Here is a 23638-nt window from a genome sequence, read left to right on the forward strand (position 1 = left end):
ATATCTTCCAATGGTTTGAAAGATAGCTATCATTAAAACCCTGTTTTCTAAGCCTTAATTTTTCTTTACACTTACTGTTACTGTGATTTTAATCCTCTACATTTCAGTTTTGCAAGCAAAATAAATGCATGTACTTTCTCAACTAGCTTTTGAATTTCCATATTCATAACACACTGTTCATATTTACTCTGACTGTTCCCTCATCAAAAAACTTAATCATGTTAATCAAACACAACTTGCCCTTAATAAACCCATGCTTACTTTTTATAATCCATGCTTGCCCACGTGGCTCTTAATTTTCTCATCAATCATCACTTCTAAAGCTTTCCCATCATCGATGTTAATTTGTCTGGCAAGTAGTTTCCAGGTTTATCCTCCTGTCCATTTTTGAACAATGGAGTAAGATATAAAATTCTCCAGTCCTTTGCACAGTCTCAGTATCTTACATTATTATCAAACCCTGGGGTTCATTTCCCGATCCACTGGACATGGCATACCAGGTGGCATACCACAAACTATAAAGATGAAATAACTGTCTCTTCTTCTTAATTCATCTGTCCCTTTAATTATTTGCAGTGAGCTTAATGTAGAAAATGATCATTCCTCTTAGAACCAAATTTAGTTATGTTTTAAGAGGAACCAATTTAACCAGTCTTTCTTGAACCAAGGAAAATAGTTTATTAATCACTACATGTGAGAAGAAATACCACAGCAACACACAAGCACAACAATTACAAATAATGGATGCGTCCAAAATGACAGAATTAAGAAAAAGGGATCAGTTTGAATTGTTCACGAGGAATGGATCGTTGAATGTTGCGGCTATTGCAGTGGCAGTTACAAGTAGCATTGACATTGGCACTACTCTGATCACACCATCATACTTAACTGGTTTTGGGGCTGTTATCTAAGGAAAAATATACCAGCATTTGAAGCAGTCTGGGAGAAGGTTCACTTGGCTAATTCTAGGTATAGAGGGACTGTCTTATGAGGAGAGGTTGAGTAAGTTGGGCCTGTATTTATTGGGGTTTAAAAGAATGAGGGACAATCTACAAAATTCTTAGGATTCTTGACAGGTTAGATTCAGAGAGGTTACTGCCCCTGGTGAGAGAGTTTAGGACAAGAGCACATATAACAGAATCAGGGGTTGCCCATTTAGGACAAAGGTGAGAAGGAATTTCTACTCTTAGTTATTTCCCACAGAGGGCTATAGAGACTGGGTTGTTAAGTAATTTCAAGGCTGAGATGGACAGATTTTTTTTATCAATAAGGGAATCAAGGGTTATTAGGCTAGGGCAGGCAAGTGGAGTTGAGGATTATTGGGTTAGCCATGATTTCATTGAACAAACTCGATGGGCTGAATAGCCTGCTTCTGCTCCTACATCTCATGGTCTGCTGGGAAAAGCACAAAGTGTGTCTGTAATTTAGGACATAAACTGTAGAGGGTGCCATGCTGTTGAGCAGGGTCATCATACTCTCATCTTTCATTTTTTATTTGCATCTGCCCCCTGTCCCTTTGAAGAGCCGTTGTTTGAAGTTCTCTTCACACCCATAGGTGTGACAATCTATTGCTCTCATTCTCCAGATAACCACTTAACTTATATCTACAACCATTCCTGATTATGCAGCCCTCATTTTTTAAAAAAATCACATTTTGGAATTCCAAGTTTAAAATGTCTACAGTCTTTGGTAGTGTGACATGTGGTCACGACACAGAGGACTGTGAGCTTCTGTCCAGCACCTCCATAACTCCTATCTTTACTTCCCTCAGCAACTGAGGATGCATGGCTTCTGGATAGAATCCACTTTGAAATACTACCAGCATTTTTAATACCTCTGATTAACTGCATTTGCTATCTTAGCAACTTTATTGTTTACTATAGATTTGCCAAAGGCATCTTTGCTCTTTTACTTGTTTGCCCTTAAGTGGAAGATTTCCATATTCATCTGCTATTTTTGGCAGATTGGCACTCAAAATGTTCTGCTGTAAAGAGAACAAGATTTTGCAGATGATTGAGTTTTGGACAATTTACTACTTTAGGGATTCTTCGGCTTCCATCTTCTCTTTGTTTCCAATATGTGCTTGGTTTCAAAAGGAGTCTGCCCTACTATTATTTGGTTCACCAGGCAGAATGATCCTCGATGCCCTTCCCATGGGAGTCAAATTAATGCAAAGGTCCTATGTTCAGCCTTCAGAATGTTGTTGTGGTGCTTCTCTTAAATTCAATGCAGGTCACTCAAACTCAAGCTGTCCTTAGAAGATTCACTTTAGGAAGAAAGTGTCAAGCATTTTGGCTGTGCCGCCAGCCCAGCTGAGCTGTGATTATCCTGAAATGGGATGGCGTGTTATCTCAGGTGAGTACCTCAGTGTATGGCATTTTATTCTGGAATCTGAACTTCAGAAACTTTCAAAGGCGGTTTAAGTGCAAATGATGGAAACGATGCTTAGTACCCAATGCAAATCTGGTGTGTAGATCAGAGTAGATATTCCTTTATAGACTTTCAATCTAACGGGCAAACCTACTCCACTTCGTTCACACACATGCATGAAGACTGCCAAAGGCTACACTGCTTTTGCAACGCTTGTAGATGTCCTGTGCTGCAGAGATGGTGTGCTGCAAGAGCTGATGCTGATAGGTTCTGCTCATGGGCTGAAACCTTGGCTCAAGGTCGACCCTTCCAGGAGCAGCGCGGTACATTACTCTCGTTTTGTTTCCTACAGATGGAACAACATGCATTGGAGAAGAGGTCCAGCTGTTCAGCGGCACCAGTTGCACAGTCACTGTCAAATAGATAATCGCCAAGTATTCTCTTTCAATGCCTAATCTTTGCCCGGAGTTACCTCAGCTTCAGCAGTTTTCTGTCTATGAGATATCTGATTTCTGATGTTGTGATCATGTAAAGCATGGGCCAGGATTGACAGAGGAGTGATTCTAGCACACAGCCTTCTTAATGTTGGATATTAGCTTTTTTTTGCAGAAGATTGCTTCAGCCGTTTTAAATTCATCAGAATACATGAGAAGGTCAACATCTTTGACACATTGCATTTTCCATTCCCAAAGGGATTGATCTTTTAATAATGGTGTGGCAGTCTTAATGCGTATCGTTTGACTGGTTGGCCAATCTTAAATTATTTCCCTTTCATCCTGCCGGTCATCCGTCTAAAACGATTGACTATATGGTATGAAATGACTATTTTAATACTTTCGATTACACATAACACATGTTCGCTGCTGGAACTTGCGACCACTGTTTATGTTCTATACAATAAACTTCATAGGTGTCCCAACTCCTCATTTGGTAAAATGTACAAATATTCATGATTAACAGAGGAGAGTGAGCTGTTTCTGTCAAGGTGAGTGACTGAGAGTCATCCCCAACACTGCAACAACTTAGCCTTCCACACTTCGCTAAATTAGGTGTCAGTAATTCGTCAACGCTGCATGTGTTAGGCTTTCTCGCTGACAGGAATTCCCAGGGGACTGCTACATACACTTTCCAGTCAGCCTAGCCAACGGCAAGTTTAGATAATGGGGCTGAGTGTCAATGTTAATAGGGCCATCTCCCGAGAAAGGGACTACACCAGAACGTAATTGGATCTATTCCTGATTTGTTCAAAATGTTTAGTTTTTCTGTTAGTGCTAGATCCGAGTTGGACATTCATTTTATTTGAAGGGCTTTTGCCCGAAACGTTGATTTTACTGCTCCTCGGATGCTGCCTGAACTCCTGTGCTCTTCCAGCATCACTAATCCAAAATTCATTTTATTTTCTCTGTTGTGGCTCAGCTTTGTGTGACATTCCCTCTCCTTTTGTCCCCTAGTGCTCTCTGATTAGTGGTGATCTCTCTCCGCTGTTCGTGGTCGTGACTGGCTTGTAGTCTCTCCAGCCTGGCTGCGGTTGTGTGTGTGTGAGAGAGAGAGAGAGGCGCTGCTTTCTCTCTCCTCCTCCTCCCCCAGCCCTAGCTCTCTCGCTGTGAGTGGAAGGCGCTTTCATTGAGCGGGAGCTTTCCTCATCCTTCCGTCGCTCAGTGCTCCAACACAGCCGCGCAAGTTTGATGGGGAATTTCACACCGCTCCGGAAAAATGCCTGTTATGAAAGGATTATTAGCGCCACAAAACACTTTCTTGGATACCATAGCAACGCGCTTTGATGGGACACGTAAGTTTTTGTTTTGCTCTCTCTCTCTCAGTTCTGGTTTGCACATGTGAGGAGTTCTGAGGGGATGCAGGAATGAAGAGGGAACGCTGCTGAGGGACTGGGAGAAGTTAGTAAAGTCCTGGCTCTCAGTGCCTTTAGGAGGTGAATGTGAACAGCTTGTTCCTGGGCGATGCTTGTTAAAGCGCGTCGCTACAAAGGATTTCTCTTAATGAGGATGAGAGGGTATCCTGAAAGAAGCGGCAAGATGATGAGATGTGAGGGACGGGTCCAAGATTCCAACCTTCAGCTCCGTTCTTTGCAACCGAATGTGGATGACTGTCTATCCCAGGAGTTGTTCTGTTATACTCATTGTAATCCTGTCTCAGGTTCCGACGCTAACTCAATTCGTGTTAAGGTTTTATACTTTGACAAGGGAAGGTTTGATGAGACAGGAGACATTGACATCCTCCCCAATGATATCGACTGGGATGTAATGTCGATTGATTTGGTCGATCTAGTTTAACTGTAGTTTCGCAACTCTTGGCATGAATTATTGTCAGGCGTTTTAAAAGCCGTCATTATCTTTTACAAATTTATTCTCCAAAGCTAGCATGTAACATTCCTTCTCGATCTTGTTGAATGTACATCTAGCGGCGAGTTGTCTCCCACCGACCGACTTTCTAAAATTAGCCTTGAATGCTCAGAGATGGTTCATTGGCTACTCTGTAGATTGGTGAATCTGCTAAACTCCTATTTGATTATCTTTGTTAAAGGGATAGTGCCGCTGAGAAGTGCAGAAGTAGGCGAGTTTGATACCACTGGAACCTGACATTCTTTGGCTCTGTACCTTACAGTCTAATAATTTTGAACCATAATATTTTTCCAGCATGTTTTTCATCATACCTTATAATCGATTTAAGCTTGTTTGTACAAAGAACTCACCGAGGGGAACCCCAGGCTTAGTGTGTTCGAAAGTTAATTAAAATGTTACGTAACCGTCAAGTTTCGCAAACCGGCCTTCTAAATTCCTGTCCGGTTTTAATAACGGAATATACTGAGGTTCTGATACTTATGAACCAGATTTAGATCCGCAACGCATTTAGGCAAAATGCTGAAAAAAGGCAGATGCTGGAATTAGAGTGGTCTAGATTAGAGTGGTGCTGGAAAAGCACAGCAGGTCAGGCAGCATCCGAGGAGCAGGAAAATCAACGTTTCATCAGGGCTTTTGCAAGCGACGCATCTAGTCAGCTCCTCAGGACAGAATACTTTGAGTGAGAAAAGGAATTAAATAATGCAAAACTCTCGCATCAAATACTGTCGGAGGGATACACCTATTTACTGCAATTACGTTCTATAATCTTAAATAAAGTGATACAGTTTAATATGACTGCACCCGACAAATAAGACATTGGACACTTCACATCTGGGAGCAAAAAATGTACATTTTTCAAAGAATAAGAAATAGTACAATAATACATCAAAGGTGACAAAGTTAAAACAAAAAGTGGAAATATTAGAATATCAGGAATGTATTGTATATTAATAAAACAGTATTATGTTAGAAATAAATGGATTGGAAACCATTTTGTTGATACAAGATATTTTGTTGATTCAAGATATAAAACAGTTTGTTTCACACTATGGTACATTACTGTACAGTCTGTCACAGTCTGAGCAATTCTGTGAAGTTTCCTTTTACCCATTGGCAGAGGATAGATTACAACAGAGGGCTGATTTTTCCAAATGTATGGATGCCAAAATGAAGCCTTCTTGATGGGAATACATAACAAGATATCACAGATAACATGTCCATGATAATGAAACTTTTCATGTAAAACTCATGAATGCAAATTTGGTATTTCCCAGTATACTATTTGGTGGGGAAAACTGCTGGTAGCATTTATTTGAATAATAATTCCATACACACATCAAACAATATTCTGATATAATCATACTCACTAAGGTCACGAGATGGTGTATGGTAAATATAGTCATCAGTTTTGATTCTCGAAATCTCTGTCCTTTGAGAAACCAATTTGCTGTCCTTGAGGAAGCAAATTTCCTGCTGACTATTTATCATCCTATTTCAGATTACGTTTGGTACTCATGGAGTCATAGAGTCATAGAGATGCACAGCACAGAAACAGACCCGTCAGTCCAACTCATCTACGCCAACCAGATATTCTACATTAATCTAGTCCCATTTGTAACTATTTGTCTACATCCTTACTCTTCATGTACCCATCCAGATGCCTTTTAAGTATTATAACTGCACAGCCTCTAACATCTCCTGTGACAGCTCATTCCATGCACACACCACCCTCTGCATGATATGTTGCCTCTAAATCTTTCACCACTCACCATAAGCCTATGCCCTTTAGGACTCCAGTACCCTGGGACTATTCATCCTATCCATGCACCTCATGATTTTATAAACTTCTGTAAGGTCACCCCTAATTCTCCAACACTCCAAGGAAAATAGTCACAGCTTATTCAGTTTCTCCCTATTGCTGAAATCCTCCATCCTTGTCAACATCCTTGTCAGTCGTGCACCTGTGGTCAGCAAGGATTTGGAAAGAATTCTGAGGGAGAGGATTTTTGACTATTTGGAAAAATATAGATGATTAAAGGCAGTCAGCATGGCTTTGAGGGGGGCTGATCATGCCTCACAAATCTTATTGAGTTCTTTGAGGAGGTGACGGGACAGATCAATGAAGGTCGAGCTATGAATGTGGTGTATATGGACTTCAGCAAGACATTTGATAAGGTTCCCCATGGTAGGCTCATTCATAAAGTCATGACGTATGGGACACAGGGAGATTTGGCTGTCTGGATTCAGAATTGGTTGGCTGACAGAAGGCAGAGAGTGGTTGTGGTTGCAAAGTATTTTGCCTGGAGGTCAATGGTGAGTGGTGTTCCACAGGGCTCTGCTTTTGGGCCTCTGGTCTTTGTAGTTTTTATAAATGACTTGGATGAAGAGGTCAAGGGGTGGGTTAGTAAATTTGTAGATGACACAAAGGTTGGAGGTGCCGTTGATAGTATCAAGGGCAATTACAGGCTGCAGTGTGACACAAACAGGATGCAGAGCTGGGCTGAGAAACGGCAGATGGAGTTCAACCTGGATAAATGTGAAATGATGCATTTTGGAAGGTCGAACTTGAATGTTGAATATAGGATTAAAGACAGGATTCTTGGCAGTGTGGAGGAACAGAGGGATCTTGGTGTTCTAGTGCATAGATCCCTCAAAGTTGCCACCCAAGTGGATAGGGTTGTTAAGAAAGCATATGGCATTTTGGCTTTCATTAACAGGGGGATCGAGTTTAAGAGCCACAAGGTTTTGCTGCAGCTCTACAAGTCCCTGGTGAGACCACACTTGGAATATTGTGTCCAATTCTGTTTTAAGAAGGATGTGGGGGCTTTGGAGAGGGTGCAAAGAAGGTTTACCAGGATGCTGCCTGGACTGGAGGGCTCGTCTTATGAAGAAAGGTTGACTAAGCTCAGACTTTTCTCTCTGGAGATAAGCAGGAAGAGAAATGACCTGATCGAGGTATACAAGGTAATGAGAGGCTTGGATAGAGTCAAGAGACTTTTCCCCAGGGCAGGATTGACTAGCAAGCGGGGTCATAGTTTTAAGATATTAGAAGGAAGGTATAGAGGAGACATCAGAGGTAGGTTCTTTACGCAGGGAGTTGTGAATGCATGGAGTGCGTTGCCAGTGGAGGTGGGGGAAGCAGAATCATTAGGGATATTTAAGCCACTGCTAGACATGCATATGGATAGGTGCGTAGGTTTGATTATTTTATTTTAGATTAGGAATAATCCTAGGCACAGCATCATAGGACAAAGGGCCTGTTCTGTACTGTACTTTTCAATGTTCTAAATCTTTTCTGAATCCTTTCAAGTTTCACAACATCTTTCCTATAGCAGGGGGATCAGAATTGAACACATATTCCAAAAATACTCCTTTACTGTATTTTTTTGTAATGATTAGTTCCATGACTTTTAATCTTAAACTCATGAATCTTTATACGTGTGTCTGTCCATGATGGTGTTAGTAGGATTGACTTCTGCACGGTATTTGCACAATGAATATCTTCCATTATGTCACATGGCAGGAGCATTCTGCTAAATGGGATAGGTCACATCAATGCTGGGTATCCAGGGTATGCTGGGAGCCACACTGGCAGCTGCAGAATCTGTCATGATAATCTGGGACAGTATGACTCAACATATTACTCAGACATCCAGCACCTTGAAGCCACAAGAGATCAGATCTGGCACAGAACCTGGTGCATCTGAAAATCAGGTGCCAACCTGTTGAAGTTAAGAGTCAAAGTAGCATTCTCTAGACTGAGCTAAGCGATCATACAACCAATAGTTCTGGTCATTACCCTGCCAGTGTTCAACTAATCAAATTTACTGTATGTTACATTAAGAAGTAACAAAGTAAAGGCTTTAAGTACCAACAACACGGCAGCTTTCATATTGAAGAATATATGTTCCAGAATTAGCTGCACTCTTAGCTAAATTGTTGGCTTACTGTTACACCATGGACATCTAGCTGGCAATGTGGAAATAGAATCATAAAATGAATACAGAATAAAGGAAGGCTCTGTCCAGCTCTATGCTAACCACTGCTCTGCATTTTATCACAAACCTGCATTCTTTTCTATTCAGATGCTTATCAAATGCAATTTGAAAGCTCTGGTTTAATCTGCCTCCATGAGACTTTCAGATATAGCATTCCATATCGTAACAACCTGCTGCATGACAGAAAAGTAAACCCAAAAAGTCAAAAATAAACTGCCAATTCTCATCTTATTGGCCTACTCCCAATTACTAGCAAAATAATAGAATGAATAATCAACAGTGCTTTAAGACAATACTTACTCATTAACACAGAAATTGCTGGAGAACTCAGCAGGTCTGGCAGCATCTGCAGAAAGGAAACAGAGTCAACATTTTGGGTCCAGTAACCTTTCTTCAGAACTGATTATTTTGGTTTACTTACTAATAATCTCCTGGCCAATGTTCAGTTTAGATTCTGTCAAAATCACTTGGATTTAGTGCAAATCAAATTCTTGGTGTACACATGGACATGGGAGCTGAGTTTCTGAGGTGAGGCAAGAGTGATAGTTCTTGACATTAAAGCAGGATTTTAATAAATGGCGAAAACCCTCTAGTGGCTGTAATTATATCTGGCAGGAAAAGAAAATGTAATTGTGTGAGATCAAAGACCTCAATATACAGATATTGCTGTAGAATTTCTCAGTTTGTAAATGTTTTTAATGACCCTGCCTGTCTTACAATACAATCTGTAGGGACTGTACCGTTCCATCCCAAGGGCCCTAATTCTCAGAGTATATTTTTTAAATTAAAAGAACTTGAAATCAGACCTCCTGACTCAGAGGTAGAGATGCCACCACTATGCCACAGGGATCCCCTAATTTCTCTGGACAGCATTGGAGACCAAACTATATTCAGCTGCCTCATTTAGACATTCCGTTCATTCCAAGTTCTAAAGTGAGGTTCCCTGCTAATGAATTACACATTGTTCAGTTCAATTTCCAATTTCTCTGATAATTAAGTAGGTCATGCTAAGCAAGCTTAGATGCCATTAAGGATTGGTCTGATAAATGGCAAATTACATGCTGCGCAAATGTGAACCAATGACCATTTCTAACATGAAAGAGCTTAACTAGGTCACTTTGACATTCAATAACAGTGTCATCATTAAATATGCTCCAGGACTGTTGGAGGTCTCCACCATAAGATACAATGGAGAAGTGCATTGGAAGAGTCCCCAGTTAGTTAACTTGTGTTTATGCGTAACAACACTCAATGGCTCTACGCAATCCGGAAAAAACTTGTGTTGTTGATAAAGACCTCATAGCATTCACTCTTCCACCACTGGTGTTCTTTGGTTGTCTGCTATGCATAGAGTGTTCTGCAACAAGTTGCCAACACATTTTTAGCAGCACTAAAAAGCTCTAAACCCTATGTAGGAAAACATAGATAATAGTTGCAGAAGAACATCAGCTTCATGTCATACATTTTCAGCTTGAACATCTATCACCATGTTGAATTACTTTCACCATATTAACTAGACCAATTCAAAAAGAAGGCAAATCACTATTTGCATATGGCAAGCAGGATGAGTATTAAGAGCTGATCTTGCCAATGGTGCCCTCAAACTAAAAAGTAATAACATTAGAGTATGAAGGAACTTTGAGATCAACGAGGAAGAATTACTTGGTGAATTAAAGTGACTGAAGACTTCATATCCCCTGAGCCAAACAGTATGCATTTTAGGATGTTGAAGGATAAGGTAGGGAATTTTGTGATCACCCAATACCACTCGAAAGGAATCTTTGGCCATTGTTGACTTTATGTTGGACTAGAAGAAAACAAATATAATATATTTAGAAATGGATACCAGCATGGCCTGGTCAATTACAGGTAAATTGGCTTAATATCAGTGAAAGGATAAATTCATTAAAACCATTCTGGGAGGTTACTGGAATCAGCCTAAATGGACTTAGATTATACAAATCATGCCTGACATAGTTTGCTGCTCTTTCATAACCTTATAGATATACACAATATAAATATACATAATATAGATATACATAAATGGTAAATGCCTTTATGACAGTTTATTTGGACTTCAAAGTCTTTCACAAAGTTCCACTAAAGACTAAAAACGTTAAAAACAAAATTCATGTGTAGAACGCAGAAATAGGTAAAAACTAGTTAGGAGAAGAAAAATAGAAATTACTAATGAGGAATAAAGTATAGCCCACATGAGTCATTGCTTGAATCCCTTTTGTTTTGAATCTGCATTAATATTCTAGATGATAAAATCAAAAGTAAACTTCTCAAACTTTCTGACAAGAATAGAAACAGACAATACAGTTAAAATTTATAGAAGAGTTTTACATCAACTAGACTTACAAAGTAGCAAAGTAAGCCATTGCGTTCAATGCCTGGAAAGAAATGGTACAGCAAACCCCAAGATTTATAATTAGAACAGGTTTGGTGGATCAGTTACCTTAGTTGGCTGAATGACTGGTTTGTGATGCAGCATGATTCTAAAAGTGTGGGTTTGATTCTTTCACTGGCTGAAGTTACCATGAAGGACTGTCAACCTCTCCCCTTGTGGTATGGTGACCCTCAGGTTAAATCACAAAGACATTTATGTAATTAAAACAAGTAAATGCGAATCTACTGAAGTTTTGTGAATTCTGCATGAAAGGTTGGTTGAGCTGCACTTACAGAATGCGCTGTAATTCTCTGCATTGGACATTATTGTGTTGGCTGCCGTTAAGTATAGGACGTTAGGAACAAGATAGGCTATTCAATCTCACTACCGTGTTATGTCAATTGCATCAGGTCAATACTGACTTGTATCCTAAATCCATCCATTTGCCTTGATTCTGGATGCTCCTCACTAAGCGAAAGCCTAAATGTTATTGTCATTAGATAACTAATCCAGAGATTTCTGTTTATGTTCTGGGGACCTGGGTTCGAATCCCATCATGGCAGATGCTGGAGTTTGAATTCAATAAAAAAAATTGTGCTCATTGTTGGGGAAAAAGAACAATTTTCACTAATATTTACTAATATCCTTTAGGGAAGAAAATCTGCTGTCCTTATCTGGCCTGGACTACATGAGACTTCAGGAACACAGCAAGATGTTGACCCTTAACTGCATTGTGGGCAATTAGGGATCGGCAATAATTGATAGTCCAGCCAGTTGCACACACATTCTGTGAACAAATAAAAAAAGGACTTCAAATTTAATTTTAGACAAAGCATTTTGAAGATAGCTGTTGTGATTCTACCACTTTTGTTGTACAGCTCAAAATGAATTTCTACCCCACTGTACTCAATGCTTGTCATAGGATCACAAACAGGATAACAAATTGAGCCTCATTTCAGGAAAATGTTGGAAGACACAGAAGTATGTTAATTGAATGGGAGTTTGGATACATTGTCTCATAACAATCGTGTAAATGTCCACAAGAAACTCTTTATCCACAATCATATCTTCTACGCAAAATTACAGAGTTGACAGGATGACATGAGTTGTGGATATCACCTTTGATTGGGTTGGCAGTGTCAGAAGTTTGCCTGTAGTCCTTAATTATGCAGTGGACCTGCAGGCAGCCAATTAGGATAAATTGCAGCAAAATGTTACCAGCAAATGGAGGTTGTAGACCCACTTTTGTCTAATATCAGAGTTTTGAAGCCTGCAGTCTGTTCAAGATACCATATACAGGCACTTTGAAATGGATTAGCTGTTGAAACATGAATGAAATTTCAGAGAAGATTCTTAGAGAGGCAACTTTGTGAAGTCATATCTTCATTTCTTATTTCTTTAGCAGATGAATGGCTAACTCTATAGTTTTCTGATCTGATGATGTGTGTGTGTGGTACTTGCAGTATAACTGAAATCAGAGCGATCGTCTGTGAAATTGACAATGATGCTAACTATAAAAGAGACACTCTTGTAGATTGTAAAACTGAGGATTTTAATTACCTTTTGATAGACATCAACAGGGGGTCATCAGAGGATCTATCAGCTCCCCTGTAGGTAACCATCCATAGGTAATTAAAGAGCTGGCATTTAGCAAGAACCACTGGCCAGATTCCATTTTTGTCAATTTCACAGATGGAAGCTCTAAATTTTGCTACACAAAGTTAGCATGCTGCCCCACAGCGCCAGAGACCCAAGTTCATTTCCCGCCTCAGGTGACTGTCTGTGTGGAGTTTGCACATTCTCCCCGTGTCTGCGTGGGTTTCCTCTGGGTGCTCCGGTTTCCTCCCACAGTCCAAAGATGTGCGGGTCAGGTGAATTGGCCATGCTAAATTGCCCGTAGTGTAAGGTAAAGGGTAAATGTAGGGGTATGGGTGGGTTGCGCTTCGGCGGGTCGGTGTGGACTTGTTGGGCCGAAGGGCCTGTTTCCACACTGTAAGTAATCTAATCTAATCTAATCTAAAAAAAAAGTCAAGTACTGTACTTTTCCTCTGTACATATCAGATTATTTTTAAGGCAAACTGTGGATCTATCTTCAATTCTCTGAGGGGGAAAAAAAACAATTTTCTAGTTGTATAAAGATTGAACAAATTTGGTGACTGAATTATTAACTAGAAAGATGACAAATATCCCTCCCATTCAATTCATTGAGAGTTTAGTTTCTTGAGTAATTTGGGTGAATATATTTTTATTCTCGATACAAAAACAATATATTACAGGACAAAAAGAAAAGATACTGCAAATACTCAACAGGTCTGCTAGCATCAATGGGAAGTGAAACAGTTCACACTTCAGATCTATGGCTTTTGTCAGGACTAGGAGAAGTTAGAAACAAAATCAGGAATTACTGGAAAAAATCTCAGCCGGTCTAGCAGCATCTGTGGAGAAAAAGTAGAATCAACGTTTCGGGTTTTGTGATCCTTCTTAAGAGGAGAAACTAGAAATATTTGAGGTTATAAAGAAGCAAATGAAAGATGAGGCACCTTGGGTTAAGGAACAAAAGGGAAGGTGAAAAGTGATGGAATGGATGGTAGGTGAGATTAAATGGCAAAAGGATCTATAAGAGTTTGCTCTTGCAAAACACTGGCTTCTAGAAATCTGAATAACAAACAGCAAGTGGTGGAAACAACCAGCAGATCTTGTTAGCATTTGTAGAGGGAAATAATTTGACACTTTACCTCAAAGGCATTTTCATTGCAGGAAGAGCAACAAACATCTCCCCTCACAGCCGATCCCAGGATTAAGGGAAAAGTGCTATAAGGACACTTGGATCTGTAGTCTGCAAAGAAAATGATTAAGGATAAGGAAGCTCCTTGAGTTTTATTGAATTGTAAATGGCACTAGCTGATATGGAGTGGTTTTAGTCTTGGAAAAGTGTAAAATAGTCAGGCATCTGTTGATGTAGTTGTCATTCTGCTTGTCTCCCACTCTTCCATTCTTTTTACCTCCCTCATTTTGTTTGATTTTCTCTCTGCGATTCTCATTTGGTTTCTCTTGTTGTCACTGCCCTATCTTTTCAGTCTGTACTGTACTTCCCAGATCAACGTTGTTATAGCAACAACTGTGAGCATTGTTGTAAAGGTTTCTTGGACCAATAATCGCACAGAACCACAAGTGTTACATTTCTAATAATAACATGGTTTCTGGCTGGAGAAGACTTTCAGTCCAACTAGTCCAACTATCACAGTAAATGAATACTGTGATCCTAACCCTGAGCCTCATATGTTTCAAGAACTTTTTTCCACGACCCATTGCAGTAATCTCTTCTATATATGTGACCTACTTTCTTTTGGCCCATATTCCTCTAAACTCTTCCTATTCATATACCCATCCAGATGCCTTTCAAATATTGTAATTGTACTAGCCTGCACCACTTTCTTTGGCAGCTCATTCCATACACGCACCACCCTCTGCATGAAAAAGTTGCCTTGGATCCCTTTTAAATCTTTCTCCTCTCACTTTAACCCTATGCCCTCTAGTTTTGGACTTCCCCCACTCTGGGTTAAAGAGCTTGTCTGTTTACCTTAACCATGCCCCTCATGATTTTATAAACTTCTAAAAGGTCACCCCATAACCTCTGACATTCCAGGGAAAACAACCCCAGTCTATTCAGTCTCTCCTTATAGCTCAAACCCTCCAACCCTGGTGACATCCTTGTAAATCATTTCTGAACCCTTTCAAGCTTCACGACATCCTTCCAATAGGAGGAAGACCAAAATTGCACGCAGTATTCCAAAAGTGAAGAGTTGAAGAAAAGATCTACAATCTGATTTTTGGAGCAGAATTTCTTTCTTAGAACTCTAGTAACAACTGCTTCATGGAGGTATATAACTGAAATCAGTATTAAGGTTCCATTGATGCTTAGTTTGGAACTGAATTACAGCCCTAAAACTCACTAACAACTTTCAATGACTACGTATAATCACCTCTTCATGTACCTTTTCGTAGTATGGTTAATAAGAATTGTGTATGTATCAATGTAAGAGGGTTTTGGGTCTTTGTCTTGATTTTACTGTTTGCTCTTACCTGTGTTGAATGAATCAAATGGATATTTTGTACAGGGTCAGAAACATTGTTTTACTATCTAATTGGATTAAAATGTATGCAATTACCTTTAAACACTTTCTGCACTGCAAGCTCATGAGTAGAGGCTTCCTGTTTCTAAACTATTCCAGAATGCCTAAATTCAGCAGCAAAAGGAATTAGTTTGGAAACCAGCAGGTATTGTACTATGTTCTATGATTTAACTTTTCAGAAGCACAGCCAGACAGCTTACGAGTTGATATGAAAGGGTAAGAGTGTAAAGGTTCCAGGCAGGTGGGGGTAGAGTGCCACATAAATGATGGCGTGCTTAGAGTAAGCCATGGATGTGATTTGGAAGAGGTTAGGCGACTGGAGAAAGAAGTGTTGGATCTGGGGCGGGAGGTGGGGGTGGGTATTATGCTGTTCCCCCAGGGTTTCAGACTGGCCTCTGGGTGTATTAAGTCTGACTGGAAAAGGGTGTTAGCAGTGTTAGGTCTGGGTTGCTCAGATGAGCAACTGGGGTTGTTGGGTCTGAATGGGAAAGGTTCAAACAGGATTAGTTGGGGGAGTTGGAATTGTGTTGGGTTGGAGGTGGGTTCTAGTATGGGTATTTGTCAGGAATCCAAGATTCTAAGGAGTTAGGGAAGGTGTAATGGCCAGAGAAATCAGAGGTGAGCCAGGAATGGGACGAGGGGCTGAGGAAGGGATCAGCTTAACAGTAATTTTGAGTAACTTTTAGCTTAGACAAGGTGGGTGTCTCTGAATTCTCCACTTCACCACTTCTCCTTCTCTTCAAGGGTTGTGAGAAGACGGCAGGAAATGAGGTTGAGAAACATATCAGCTATGATCAAATAGTGGAACAGACTCAATGGGCCAAATGGCCTAATTCTGCTCCTATATCTTATGGTCTTGTATTCTTTTGGAGTGTTCCATATGTAGGGGATTTGCCCATTGGAAAATTCAATTTCCTTAGCAATTTCCATAGAATCAGCCGCGTGTAGGATTCTTCATGATCCCAATGTACAATTCTTAGTCTATACAGGAGAAAGACCGAAAGAACTGCGGAAGGGTCACCGGACCCAAAACGTTAACTCTGATTTCTCTTCAAAGATGCTGCAAAACATGCTGAACTTTTCCAGCAATTTCTGTTTTTGTTTCTAGTCAACACAGGTCTGACTCTCTGGCCATCAGAATATTAGTTGTTTTGATAAACCCTGTAGCACAATATCAGGTGAGTGTGGAATAATGTTGCACATTCTTGTTGTATATCACTATGTTCTCATGAATATTTCAGGATACTTAGCAGTGAAATAGATAAATTTGAACTGACAACCTAAAAGCATAAGCAAGTCTAGTATGAAAAAATTCTAGCTACTTTTTTTGTAAGTTCGCACTCTCCAATGTACAATGTGCAATTATTTCACATATAGGAAAACATTGCTTATAAGTGTGGCTAAATGCCAAATTGTCAAGCTTTTACTTTCAGTCCTTTGTTTTTGTATTTTTGTTTTTAATTCTCTTTTGTAAGGATACTGTAACTACATAACTCAATGTAAAACCTATTTTAAAAAAAATAGCATTTTTTCTCCGAGGCATAAAAACCAAACCGTAGAAATCTAAGGTGGAAAAATAGAGCATACTTCTGAATATGACTAAATCTGGGTGGGTTGGAGCAGAGCCCTGAAAACTGAGAACACCAATAGAAAAATCAGGTTATAGCCTTGCCACCACATCACATTCTTGTCCCACTTGTTTTGGGAATATAATATCACTGAATTTAGCATGATATGTCATAATGCCAAAGAGCAATTTATATTGTTTGATTCTGTCTTGTTATGTTATTCAAGGGACGTTTTCAGTTTGCCAACAATAACAGCATCTTGCATTTATATTGCCACATTAATATAGCAAAATGTCTCAGACACTTCTCAGGATGAAAATGAGATAAAATGTGACACAAAGCAAAAACAAATTAAGATATTTGATTGAAAGCTTCGTCAATGAAGTAGATTTAAAAATGGATGTTAAAGGAGGAGAGAAAAGTGGAGAGGCAGATTTTTTGGGAGAGAGAATTACAGAGCTTCAGGTGAAGATCCTTGTGCACGGTAGAGTGTTTGATGATTCACATATTGTTTGCATTCTTATAGAGAACATTTAGATTTAAACATTAATTTGGAAGCTTTTTAAAGAGTTTAGTATAACCTACTAAATGCAGTTACTACTCAGTGGGTAAAAAATAAATAAGTCTTAATTGAGCCTTGTTGATTTTGTTCTTATCTTCTGATGTGACCATGATAGAAATAAAATCATGTTTAATTGGATCTAAATAATCAACATATTAAGTGGCCGTAGTAAGCTTCATAATATGCATCGTGATTTTATTTGGTCACTATAAAATTCAGTTCTGTGAACCAACACAGATTGGCACATTATTAAAAAAAAGTAACCTTATGTCATATACAAATTATGTCATACACAAATAATGTTTTTACACCTACAATAAATATACTCAGAATGCATTCTAGTACTTGATTCAATGGTACAAATTGCATCTACAAATATTAATCAGATAAAAATTTTCAGTTTTTGCATAAGAAATGCTTATATATTTTTGAGTACAGAGGAATCTCGATTGTCCAAACGAGATGGGCGATTACTACAGGTAGAAGATTCATTATCTGAACATCCAAAAACCGAAAAGCTCCAAAATCTGAAGGGTGTTTTTTGTGAAGTTTTTGTTCTCATTGACAAGGTTGTTTGGCGAGCAAACAGTTAACTCAAGTCGACACCCACTTGATGCGTGTCACTCAGATGCGACATGTGTGGAGGGTGGGAAGCGTGGCCAAGCACATTCTTAGTTAGGTAAGATTTCTCAGTAAGATTTTTTAAAATTTCATCATTAAACTGTCACATTCTGAAAATCGAAAAATTCCGAATTCTGAAAAACAGCTGGTCCTGAGCATTTTGGATAAAGGTTCTTCTACCTGTATTTCATTCAGATAATTGATTATTCAGATAATCAATTTTACCTCAAACAAGGGAAGCCATGCAGATCTAAACCTATGCTCTACTGGAGAATTTATTTAAATTTATAATTTTAATGTATTGAGTGCAAGAGGACACAGATTTCACATGATGATCAAAATAAAGCAATGATAACACAAGAAAGTTTTTTTTTAAAATGCAGCATTGGTTAACATTTGGCAAGGACTGGTGAAGACAGCATTAAACAAAGTCCCTAACAGCTTCCACGATCGCAACATCATTTGTCAGTCTCCGGGAATGCAGTCTCGTGATCTAAAGACAGAAGTAGCACCTCGCGCATGCGTAAACATTCTCGGCCTTTCTTTTAATGAATGGCCTGGTAAAGTGACAGGAATGCTTGTACAGTAATGTAAAATACTTACTTTTGCAAAGGGCTGTGTAACAACCCTAACTTAAATAATATCCAGTTGCTGATGCGTGAGCTGCTTGTGTTTCTTTGCTTTTGCCAGCATTTTCACATGTTCTTCAGTATAGGCAAGTTGAATACACTTACCCCTTTAATATAATGTTTTTGTGGGACCTTGAAATCTTCAGATAATCTGAAATTCGGACAATCGGTATTTGGATAATCAAGATTCCTCTGTACATTGATACATTTCAAGAAATTGTCCTTTTAGTAAGCATTAATATTGCCTATTTTGCCAATCAGGTAATTTGTTTCATGCAGTCAATTTGTCTAATAATAGGCTAATACATGTCCTGATTGGCATTCTGAAACATTCTGAATTACGGGTCTTTCAAGTTAAATTTCTCATGTAAATTTTACTCTCTGTTGCAATATTTTTTCATTACAATTCTTCCTGAAATGTTTACACATTATAATGCAAATTGTATTTTAATGCTAGTCAATTTAAAACATTTTCATTCAAAATTCAAACTTGAAATGTAATATTAAAATGCCTGAATACAAAGCAATTAGTATTCCTTGTGCCATTAAGAATGTAGATAGGGAATTATTAAAATAATAACCTTAATCACAGCTCATATGCTTTTGTAGTAACTAATGTGCGTATTTTCCCATTAACTTGCTATTTCTCTTTGCTGATTTTATTCATGGTTATAGAGGTTACAATGTGACTTTTAGAAAATAACTCATAACTTAAAGCTAAGTATGTATGAATGTAAATTCTGAGTGTGATTTGTATTTGAATGAAATGCTAAATTGTAAAAATCATTTTCTATAATCAAAAGGACATGTTTTAAGAAGTAGTTTTGAATACTGGTACAGTAGAAATGTCAGTTGTCCAACTTGTATTTAATTCCTAGTGTTCTCATTTAGTTATAACATGTTTCCTAATTTTATATCAAGAAAAGAAGATAAACAGTGATGAATAAAAAAATATTTTTCACTCCATGTTTTTCCCGTGTTTCAATTTAACAACATTTATGGGGAAAAAACAACAAATGCAATGCAATAATGCAACCAAACCCTGAAACATATAGTATTCTTAGGTGACTTAGTAGCGTCGAGACTAGAGGACATATAGTCTCAGAGTGAGGAGTTGTTCTTTTAAGACAGAGATGAGGAAGAATTTCTGCTCTCAGAAGTAGTCAATCTGTGGAATTCTTTACCACAGAGTGCCGTAGAGGTTCAGTCGTTAAATATATTCAAGCTGAGACAGACAAATTTTTAATCAGTAAGGAAATTATTACATGGAAAAAAACAATATAATAGAGATGAGGCTTGTTAGATCAGCATGGTCTCATTGAATAGCAGAGCAGATCAATGGGCTGAATGGCCTACCTCTGCTGCTATGCCTTCAGGTCTCATGGGCACATTTTATGCATGCACAGATTTATTTCAGACTCTTTAGAAGTTGATGCTTGATGTTCTCTATGCAACATGATTGGTCCAAGGTATCATTTTGATTTATAATTTAGAATGACAGCTACTCCTGAACATGTAAAGTAAAACAATAATGCTGTCGTAACAATTTATATTCAGGTTGAAGAATGGTAGGGTAATTAATGCTTCACTATGTTATTAGAAGCATTGGTCCTCAGTCATGAATACATATGTCAAAAAGCTACAATGACTATTATTTTCATGATTTATTTATCTTAGAATACAAATCATTTGTAAGCCACTGGTAACTACCATTTGAGAAAAAAAAGATTTACGATTTGCAATGATATATGTTAACAACGGAGCTGGAATTTTCATCCCTACTATGCCCCATAAATATCTGCAATTAGGGGTAACAGTAAAATATTGCATAAATCTGCTACTTGAGCTCTTCCTTTACTGCACATGATATGTATTTTGGGAATGTCATATCAATATATAGAAATGTCCAGATGGTGAGAAGTGGGAACTTCATTAAATATAGAAATAGAGTTTCAGATGACACCAAATAGAGTTCTCCTTTGGTTTTTGGCTGGTGTCCCAGATCTGGGAATCATTCATCAATAATTTCATACTCCAGCATTGTTAATCAGCAGTTGTAGATGCTTAGAAGGCCCAAGGAAGACAAAATATTTGCTTTGATGCTTTGTAAATGTTTTTTGTATTTTGTATCAAGCTTTTATTGTGAAGTTTCTGGTTCTGCATATGTTCTTGAAATGTGGACATTGTGTTTCGCTCTGGAAATTGAGCTATTATTATGTTTTTGGGAGCGAGGAAAGAGGATCACTTGAGGATTGTCAAATTAAGGAACATCATGGGAGGCATATATTGGCTCAGTGATTAGCACTGCTGCCTGACAGCATTCAGGACACAGGATCATTTCCAGCCTTGGGCGATTGTCTGTATGGAGTTAGCATGTTTTTCTCCCCATATCTGTGTGGGTTTCCACTGGGTGCTATAGTTTCCTCCCACAGTCCAAAGATGTGCAGTTCAGGTGGATTGACCTTGCTAAGTTATCAGCAATGTTCAGGGATATGCAGGTTATGTGGATTTGTCATGGTCATTATGGATCATGATTTTAGGATGGGGTGCTGGCTCTGGGTGGGATGCTCTTTGGGGTGTCATTGCAATCTCAATGGGCCAATTGGGTCTCTTCCTCCATTATAGAGATTCTAAGATTATATTGGACTTATTGAACCTTTTTACCCAGCAACCCAGACAGAACTGGACTTAACTGGATTGTCATAAGGAATTCTGCGTTCATCCATACTTAATCTCAAGTTGGTACATCACTGCTCATATCACTGAAACTAATTTCACCACTTTCATTTTCTGTCTCAAGTTTATTGCAGGCATGGGGAGGGAACCTAACGGGGCCAACAAAGGACAAATCCTGTCAAGTCTGCTTTCTATTGCATTGTATCTACTTCGTCAACCATAAAATGGAGTGCTGCTGGAGAAATGCCATTCTATCATGTACTCCAGACTCCACAATTTGCTGTCTGTTTGGTTTTCCATTTTGTTTAATTTTGACTACTTTTGTCTCTCTTCCTGTTCAACCTTGAGGAAAATTGTAAACAAATCTAAATGCCTTCATAAAACTTTCCAATAATGTGCAAGAACCTATCTCTCTCCACCCACCCACCCCCACCCCCACCCCCAATTCAGCCACTTAGTTTTTAGTCTTTCAAGTCTAATAAGCTCCATGTTCTTTCATGAAGTAACTGCAGTGAGAGCTGCAAAATTATATGGAAATTAGTTGACCCAGAAAAGGTTTGCTCAGCCAGCACAATATGATTCTGGTTAGATTTGCAATGGACCTTAAATGCTTTGTTCTGATATCTTTCAGATTTGATATGCTCACACAAGTTAATCAGAGGCAATTTTCTTACTCTCATAACGGAGAATCTATATAAACTAACTTTAATTAATGTTAGATAATAAAATACATTCCAGAATAAAGTGGCAGATTTTTGAGGTAGGGATTCTCGGACCTCTTTCTGAAACTTGGATATGGCTGTCTAACTTCCATCGGATCAAATTTGTCAGTATCCCATAAACTAAGCTAGCTCCACTGGTGAGGCTGAAAGAGGGTTCCTTTGGTATTTTTGGCTTTTAACCTCTGTTACTTTTCATGTAAGAGGCAAAGGAAGTCACTTCAGCTTCTCCTGGGAGTCAGTAGTCCAAAACATAAATATACACTGCTGGAGAAACTCAGCAGATCTGGCAGCATCCATGAAGAGAAAACAGAGCTAACAGTGACTCCTCTTCAGAACTGATGAAGAGTTTCTCCGGCAGTTTCTGTTTTTGTTTCAGATCTCCAGCATCTGCAGTTTTTGTTTTATATGAGTAGTCCAAAGGTTTTGTACTTTCAAAATCATGTAAAACTCAGCCAAAACTATCAATAACACAGAGAGCCAAAATATTTCAGTAGCCAAATTGCTTCAACCAGCTTACTAACTGCTTGCACACCATTTTGCTTTACAAATGTAGGAATGACTGAATATAATACTTACAGGCATCAGGATCATACATCAAGTGCAGGAACTCACTGACATATTAATGATGAGACATGCAACATTGACAGCTACTCAGAATATCTCATGTGCATCTTAAGCATCTTTTGGCAGCGATCAACTTTTAATTCACTTTTTGAGTTGTATTTCCTCCATTTAACTGTTTACTGATTCTGAATGCAAAAATAAGTTTGTGTTTCTTTCTGTCTGAACACACTGATTTGATATAGAACACATCAGTAGCATTGATATTTGACAATTCCTCAAATAGTTTACAAATTCTTCCTTTAAAAAAGGGAGGCCTTATGGCTCAAGAAATGGCAGTGCTGCCTTTGGGTTCAATCCCACTCCAGGATATGTTTGTACTCATAAAGCAGGTTGGTAATCAGCATACTAATCCTTCAAAAATTCCCACTCATACCCAAATGGGGCAAAAAGTTATGCATACAGATATGAAACAATTCATTTTTAATATTGCATTAACATATGATTCCACCTTTGTAAATCATTTGCCATTATTTTCATTTTATTCATAGTCTACATGCAATCGAAAATAATTAGCTTTTGTAAAAGAGTTCTGAGCAGAGAAAGACAATTGCTACTGCAACTTTCATTAATAAAACTGTTCAGATTGCATTTGATTCATTTTAACTACCTGAAAAATTGAGTTTGAGCTTTGGTTTAATATCTCATCCAAGAGGCGGTACCTCCAAAAGCACAGTACTTGCTTATTGCATTCAAGTGTCAGTCTAGGTTGAGATTTGAAATCACAGTGTTTTAGCTTGGAGACAGATGACTTATCTCATAGAAACCACTAGTGTTTTCCTGGATAATTTAAACCAAGGAGAATTAAATCATGGTAAGTAGACTGCAGCTTCAAAATAATTCACTACGACTCATACCTCAGATTAGGAAAAGTGGCCAATATTCACACTGAATAATAAATATATATTATTTTGCCTGAATTCAGCTGTAATTTGGATTCATTTGATAACTACATATTTACAGGCTAAATATTTTGCGGTTTGAAG

General features: G+C 38.5%; 1 protein-coding gene across 1 annotated transcript in view; it reads left to right on the top strand.

Moving 5' to 3' along the window:
- Positions 1-4083: 4083 nt before the first annotated feature.
- The window catches only part of LOC132816083 (potassium voltage-gated channel subfamily H member 8-like), a 438395-nt gene continuing 418840 nt past the window's right edge, over positions 4084-23638 (top strand). The window contains exon 1 of the mRNA XM_060825513.1: positions 4084-4159. Within this exon, the coding sequence (XP_060681496.1) occupies positions 4084-4159 (76 nt within the window). The remainder of the gene's footprint in view (positions 4160-23638) is intronic.

This window comes from Hemiscyllium ocellatum, chromosome 5 (genome assembly GCF_020745735.1).
Source record: "Hemiscyllium ocellatum isolate sHemOce1 chromosome 5, sHemOce1.pat.X.cur, whole genome shotgun sequence".
NCBI classification, from domain to species: domain Eukaryota; kingdom Metazoa; phylum Chordata; class Chondrichthyes; order Orectolobiformes; family Hemiscylliidae; genus Hemiscyllium; species Hemiscyllium ocellatum.